The sequence below is a fragment of the Antrostomus carolinensis genome, unplaced genomic scaffold, assembly GCF_000700745.2.
Source record: "Antrostomus carolinensis isolate BGI_N321 unplaced genomic scaffold, ASM70074v2 scaffold5430, whole genome shotgun sequence".
NCBI classification, from domain to species: Eukaryota; Metazoa; Chordata; class Aves; order Caprimulgiformes; family Caprimulgidae; genus Antrostomus; species Antrostomus carolinensis.
In genome coordinates, this window is record NW_010290406.1 from 18,593 (window position 1) to 26,455 (window position 7,863).

General features: G+C 39.0%; 1 protein-coding gene across 1 annotated transcript in view; it reads right to left on the bottom strand.

Annotated features, from left to right (window-relative positions):
* Window positions 1-543: 543 nt before the first annotated feature.
* RNASEH2B (ribonuclease H2 subunit B) overlaps window positions 544-7,863 on the bottom strand; it is a 33,883-nt gene continuing 26,563 nt past the window's right edge. The window contains exons 10-11 of the mRNA XM_029086224.1: window positions 2,585-2,665; window positions 544-651 (exon numbers count right to left, since the gene is read on the bottom strand). Coding sequence (XP_028942057.1) covers window positions 544-651; window positions 2,585-2,665 — 189 coding nt within the window. The remainder of the gene's footprint in view (window positions 652-2,584; window positions 2,666-7,863) is intronic.

The window sequence follows — 7,863 nt, forward strand, 5'->3', positions numbered from 1 at the left end:
TATCTTTGCCTCGATAAATTGCCACCAACAGCAATGCTTACATCAGCACTTAGATTTGGGTCAACATAAAAAACTAATGATGTCATCCTACTCTGGTGTTATATTGGGCAAAAATCTTCAAAAGTCTCAAAAACAATGTTCCTTATGAACAAAACTCTCCTTCAAAACCTCATCAAAGGAGGGTGTGTTTCCAGCCTAGAATGGAGTGCAAAGGAGAAAACTCTGTGGTGGCCTTGACTGAGCTTTGCTCTAGGACAAGCAGCGCTACAGTATGGTATGATACTAAACCTTGCTTCTCAGCTCACAGGGCCATGCTAATGCAGCTAGGTGGCCTTGATGACCCAGGCTGGAACATCTGCATGGTACTGCCTTGCCCCACTGATGCATAACGGCTTTGTCCCACACCAGCTCGCAGACCTCTTCATCACACCACCATGTACACAGACATGCCCTGCATATACTATACTAACAAAAAAGCCCAGGAGACATCTTTAGCTTAACATAAAAATAACCATGGTATAAAACTCTTTCAAGAACAAGTTTTTATTTTGATGCTTTAGGTTTGGAGCTGAAGAAAGTAGAAATGGATTTCATTCCACTTTTATCAACTTTGGCCAGAGCCTTCTGTGCTGCTGACATCTTGCTGTTTGCCTGTCAGTGAAATGAGAAACAAAAAGTTAAGCAGCATCTCCATAGGAGAGGAGTTTAAGCTACAAACTCCTAAATACAGAAGTAAAGGAAGAAGCTGAATTACTTTTTTTAGTACACAGCAGCAAAGATAATGTTATGCAGGCTTTAAATTGTAGGAGAAAAACCGTACTACACAAATTTGAGATTATTCAAACAAAAAAACAGTTATCATAAATTACTTAACCACAGATAAAGACAGAGAATCAATTACAAGGACAGGAGGTGAAACATCCTTCCCTTCAGCAGAACGAGGTATCCCAACTCAAACATTTACTTTGGGATAAATCCCTGAGTGTACATTAAGAGAAATAATGCATGCAATATAACAGACACACACTGTACCCTCCAACTCAATCTCATGATTATGCTGTCAGCAGGCTGAATTACAGCCTTGCATTACAGATGATGAATAATTCACAGTGACTTATTATCAAAGACTATGCACAGTGAACTAAAGGGAAAAGAGATGGAAGAGCTAAGAATGAAGAAGGTAACTAATATTTGCGAAGCACTTTGAGGCCACTGGGACAACTTCCCAGCCTTTTACACCTAAAACACATTTTATGAGTCACGTTTTATAGAGCTGACCTCTTTTCTTTCTTACATTTTAAAATGTTATATTTTAAATCTCTAGCTGTTTTCCCTATTAAGAAAACTGAGCATTGATCTTTCTTTATGATACTCCTCAGTCTGGGGGACTTCACAATTATAATACTTGGGATCAGCTAGAAGGTTATGGATAGGATGGAGATACGCAACAACAGTATGACCGTCTGTGTTACTATACAAACAAAAACACTGCCAAAGTATTTTAAAAAGAGTAGTATACTGCACAGAGTTCAAGAGCGATCTTTCCCAGATTCTTTCATCAATGTGCTTCATTATTTCAGAAGTAAATCATATTTAATGTTAAAATGAATTATGTCTCCTCAGTCTATTTCTATCTTTATGCCCAGTTCAAAAGCTATAAGTACATAATGGGGGAAGGGTGGAAACACACATATTTTAACCTATTTATTAGCTTCACTCATGGGACAATCCTCTTCTTACTTCAAAACTTACTTCATGTGCCCTGAATACAAAAAATTCGGCGTGTTTTGGGGGAAGGAAGGAATGCATCTGTCACCAGCTGCTTCTCTTTGCAAAGGGCGGATAAATAGTCAGCATCAATCTGAAGGTCACAAGACCAGCACAGAGGATCTTTTTGGTTCCTGATGGACTGGAGAAGGATTAATTTTCTTTCAATCTTCAGAGAAATAAGCCAGTGCAAGCCTCACTAATTTGGCACACAGAGACAGAACCTATTTCTTTTCACTTGCTCTCCTAGGAATAGTACAGTGGCATGCACCACTGGACTCAGATTTGAATCGGCCTCCAAACTTGTGTTGGAGCTGGCAATCAGCAAGCTCTGTGTTGATTTAACTTCATTAAGTTGACGTAAGTAAGTGCACAAGCACTATTTCCAGGTAAAAATAAAAAATAAAAATAAAGCCTGTCTTAGCATCCCTTGGAATTTAAATGAATGCTGCTGTCTTTCTTTTTCAAATAACTGAAATTCAACAGTTGTTATCATTAAGCCATAGGATTTCTCACCTAAAATCTCAAAGAGCTTTGCAAACATTAGCTGAGCACCCGAACACATGTCAAAGTCTGTGAGGTTCACTGATAAAATACAGTCAAACAGTACCAGTATAGAAGAGTTCAGAATGGGACATTAAGACTATCAAAGTCAAATTAAGCTTGTATGAAAAATTCAAGGAGATAAAACCAGACATCTGCCATGGCGTATTTCTTTTTCTGATGTGTTTTGGAGGAGAAAAATAGGCACTCTGTGCTACTGTTGGATATTAATCTATGCTTTAGCAAAACATGCATGAATGCATGGCTTGCTTACCTTTTTGGTTTTCAGATTGCTGCTGTTAAACTTAGTACAGTCTTCTTCTGCTTCCGCAGGGACATCTGATAATTTCCTTTTCTGAAATGTTAGAGTGAGGAAGTTGCTCTGTCAACCACTTTTATGATGTACACACTTGGAAGTTTAAAGCTTTGGCTTTATAACGTAACCATAGCACCAAAATAGGACTGGCAATCAACTGAAGAATCTGCAGTAACAGTGGAAGATTTCTTTCTGTAATTGTCTTCTTTGCACATGAATATATACCATCTCTACCATATTCAGAAGAGATCATTCAGTGGCATGGGAAGCTTTTTCTTCTTCCTAGTCTTCTGAAGAATGACTTCTAGAAATCACTTGAATCTTGTTTTAACTCCCACAATTGTGACTTTGGTATCAGAGTCTATTTAGAGAACTTTTACAGAGCAGCTGTTGGAAGTGAGCATTTAATAGCCAGGGAACCTAGACGCTGGTCCCCATGGTTTCATGGAACTGTGCAGCAACTCCAATGTTACTGCTATTTGCCAACACAAGTGGATCATCATCTAGTCTACTATCTGCACAACCTTTAGAAGTAATCAGTTTCTACAGTTTGGCAACAGTGAAACACTGACACAGTTCTGCTAACTGCTTCATCACTTGAATCCAACAGTATATTAAGAAGCTTGACTCTGCATGTGCTGGATGCCTTCTAACTTCAAAAATAATGAAAGCGAACAGTTCTCAGCACTTCACATGATCAGGCCATAAGTATGAATATCTCTTTCCATAAACTGTGAGCATGTGTTTAGTTTAAAGGTGAAAACTTCCTGGTAGGTTTCCAAAAGGGAAAAAAGTATACAGTATTTTACAACACTGTATTTTTATTATTATTACATATCTGATATTACTACCCTGTCCTTAATATCCTGTGAAATCTAAACTGTGGCCTTCCTAGTTTCTGTGCCAAAGAGAGTGATTTTGCAAGCAACTTGGATGGTACCACACATTTTAAGATCCTGTTTTATTCATTTTGTTTATGGTGCTTGTGATCTCTCTCTCTCCACCTCCCTCTCTCTCTTTGGCACAGAAGCCAGGTCTGCAGCTTAGATTTCTCAGCTCTTAGAACCAGATCCAACAGCAGCCTTTTCTTTTGATTTCAATGGGATCTGGATCAGCCTCTCTAGGACGCTGTTTACTATGCTATGATTACATTTTCAAATGACAATCTAATGAATAATTACTATTCTCCTCTCTTTGGAATCTAATAAACAAGTTTTTAAAACTTAGAGCAAAATGTTTGCATTTCAGCAAAACATTTGCTCTTTAGTTGCACCAGAGCCTATATATTTGTTGTAGATATCTGTCATCATCTGCCAATGGACAGACTCCCTATGCTGACAAACTGGACAGTAGGACGATTACAACACAAGATCAATGGCTTACAATTAATACAAAGAATATGTAATTTTTATTTAATCATTAAATCACACTTTACTCTCTAACAAGAGAGAATGTTGTAGCTTTTCTGTTAACCACTGAAGTTTCTAAATCTCTCCTCCCTTCAGAATTTAACATAATTTCCAAACATGCAATTACTTTACCATAATAGGAAATACATGTTAGACTCTTCTTTATTTGCAACAATCCTATACTACGTCTGTTAATACACCTTGCCATCATGAAGAGAAATGTCAATACAAGTGAATAAAAATGGTCTCAAGGAGAGTATATGTTCTAGTGTACAAGCCTGCCTTGCTCCTCTGAGACTGAGAAATAAAGGACCATTTTAATCTCTGAAGTTGCAAAGACTTAAATACAGAAGCATCATACACACCCTTGTCAGTACTCTGGAAATTAATTGGATCCTTCGCAAGATTTCACTGCCCAACAACTGAACAGTTCTAAGCCACATTTCCTCTGTAACCAAAATGCTGAAATAAAACTAGTTTAAAAAATAGATTCTCAGAAGTATCCCAATGGTATAAAAGCTAATCGTACATAACATGTAATGTACATCACATGTCGTTTAATATAGTTGTTGTAACATGCTTATATGGCTAATGAATATCAGCTGGCACCTGATGTGTATTTAACAATGCATAAAGATAACTCTTAACTGAATCAAAGGGCCAAGTAACTGTGCAGCCAGAAAAACTGTCCAACCACATGGAAATAACTTATATCTGCACATATACATTGGAGAACAAATGCTATTAATAACAGTAGGGCCCAATTATTCCTGCATCTGCTAGCTGACATACTGCTTAACAGAATAGTCACTGAACCAGCCAGAAATGAGGTTACTTTAGATGTTTTTTCAGTAAGTAGCAAGGACATTGCAGGAAAGGTCAGTGTAGCAAGTAATCTAGTTTCAGTAGACATAGGGTGCCTCAGTTTAAATGGAAAAGATAATCAAAAGTGGGGTTCTTGATTCCAGAGGAGTAAACTTTGCAAACTATATATCTTACTTCTCTAAAAGGACTTGATGGGTGAGGAAGACACTTGGAATGTAAAATAAAAAGACAGAAGTGATTTTCAATCTTTTACTTCAAACAAGGTGAAAAATCTTGAAGAGCTTCTCAGACTAAACTATATGAACACTCCCCCTTGCTCACACAGATACACGCATATTCCCCCTCCCCTCCAAAAAAAATAGTAGGAGTAAGCAGAATTCTCTGATGAATGGGGGAAAAAAAGACTGACCAAAAAAAAAAATTGTTTTAGAGGTTAGGTAATACTGGGATAAAGTGAGAACTGCCAAAAAGTCAAGCTGAGTTAGACCTTGCAAAGGAAATTAAAATGAATAGTAGAAAGTTGTTTAGCCACAGAGGCAAAAAGGGAATCAAAAAAGAAAAAGTGAAGCTGCTATACAGTAAGGATTGGATAGATATTAAAGCTAATCTATGTGTATCCCCAAAATGGAATAAATCCTTTGCCTCAGCAAATTGTTTTCAGTAAAGATGAAGAGGTTAAACACAAGGGCAGAAAAGAGAATAGAAATTACTCTATTCAAGGTAGGAGAAAAACTCAATATGCTGACACTGTTGGGAGAGTGCCTCAGAAATCACAAGTCCAGAGGCAAAACCTGGCAACTGTTCTATTAGGTAGGGACCATATTGCTGCAGAACAGCCAAACATCCATCTATATGTAAGGAGGAGGAAAATGTGATAGCAGTCCTCAGCTTGGAGCAGGGAGAAAAAGTAAAAGAAGGAAAAATATAGAGTAAATGAAAACTAAACATAGATAATGTCCAATGACTTATCTTTTTTTCTCAAAGATAATGCATTTTCTGGTGACAGAAAATGTGAAGGACTGCCAGAGGACTTGACATGGTGCCACTTAAGCAACTGAACTTATAGAAAACAAAAATTGCAAGAATTTTAAGGCAGGTAAGAAACTGGGCAAAAGGGAAACAAAGACAAATAATGGAGAAAGGGATGCCATTAAATCAGATGGAGATTACTAGTGAAGTGTCATGAACAGTATCTACTCAAAATGTTCATTTACTGTTAATTAAAAATATCAGCATGCTAACATTTGCTGAATGTACACCACTGAGTAGCATTATGAACACCTAAAGAGCTTTTAACACTGTAAAGGAAAAGTCAGAGAACCTTCAAGACTGGAAACTCTAAAAACAGATGAAACGTACAGAAGTACAGGGTCACGTACAACAGCAGCTAACTGCATGAATTTCTTGTAAATTCGAATGCTGATCAATTAAAAATTGCAGTGGAAACAAACAACTGCGTCTTAACTGTTCACAGCATGACTGTGAGGTATTTCGTATGTCACACAGTAATAGAGGCAAATGGGATTCTAAGATGTAATGAAATAAATTAACTTCCAGTTAAGACAAGCAGGGAAGACTGATGATACAAAGTTGGGAGGAGTGGCTGACACACCAGAAGGCTGTGCTGCCATCCAGCGAGACCTGGACAGGCTGGAGAGTTGGGTGGAAAGGAACCTGATGAGGTTCAACAAGAGCAAGTGCAGAGTCCTTCACCTGTGGAGGAATAACCGCCTGCACAAGTACAGGGGTTGACCTGCTGGAGAGGAGCTCTGTGGAAAAGGACCTGTGTGTGCTGGTGGACAGCAGGCTGGCCATGAGCCAGCAGTGTGCCCTGTGGCCAGGAGGGCCAACAGTATCCTGGGGTGCATTAAAAAGAGCGTGGCCAGCAGGTCGAGGGAGGTTCTCCTCCCCCTCTACTCTGTCCTGGTGAGGCCACATCTGGAATACTGTGTCCAGTTCTGGGCTCCTCAGTTCAAGAGGGACAGGGGATCTTCTGGAGGGAGTCCAGCAGAGGTTACAAAGGTGATGAGGGGCCTGGAGCATCTCCCGTATGAGGAAAGGCTGAGAGAGCTGGGACTCTTCAGCCTGGAGAAGAGAAGACTGAGAGGGGAACTTATCAATGTGTATAAATACCTGAAGTGCGAAGGCCAAATGAATGGGGCCGGGCTCCAGACAAACTTAAGCAAACACTTCTTTACTGTGAGGGTGACAGAGCACTGGGACAGGCTGCCCAGAGAGGTTGTGGAGTCTCCTTCTCTGGAGATGTTCAAAACCCGCCTGGACACTTTCCTGTGCAACCTGTTGTAGGGAACCTGCTTTGGCAGTGAGGTTGGACTAGATCGTCTCCTGAGGTCCCTTTCAACCCCTATCATTCTGTGATTCTGTGAATGCCATCATATTGCACAGGTAAAGGTTTTATCATTAATAATTATATATGATTCTGGTCACCTGCTTTGAAACAATTTAAATCATCTTGGAATAGGTGTAAAGAAATGTTCCTGCAATAACGAGGGAATGGAGAACCCATCTTACACATCTAAGTTTCGCTTCACAAAATGAAAACAGAAAGAATATATGTTTTCCCTTTACACACTGAGTGAACTAATGTTAGGGAGGGAAAAGAGCCATTTCATTTAAAAAAACCCAACAATAATGTTAGCACAAAAGCGCAGGGGAATAAATTGGCCATGAATAATTTCAAGGTGGAATTTATAGGAAGGTTTCTGAGCATCAGAGGGATGAGGTTATAGAACAGTCTTCCAAGAAAAGTAATGGAAATAAAAAACCCTAATGAGACTTACAGTTAAGAATGGTCAATGTATGAGAGATTATTCAACATGGTTGTCTGGGAATCCATGACCCAGGAGGTCCCTTTCAGGATCCTCATAAACTACGTATGAAAGAAAACCTATGAGGTCGTATTGTCCCATCATCCTCAATAAAAGTAAGCAAGCAAAACATGTATGAAAAGACTGCTGATCAAAAACATATCTCTCTCTTTCC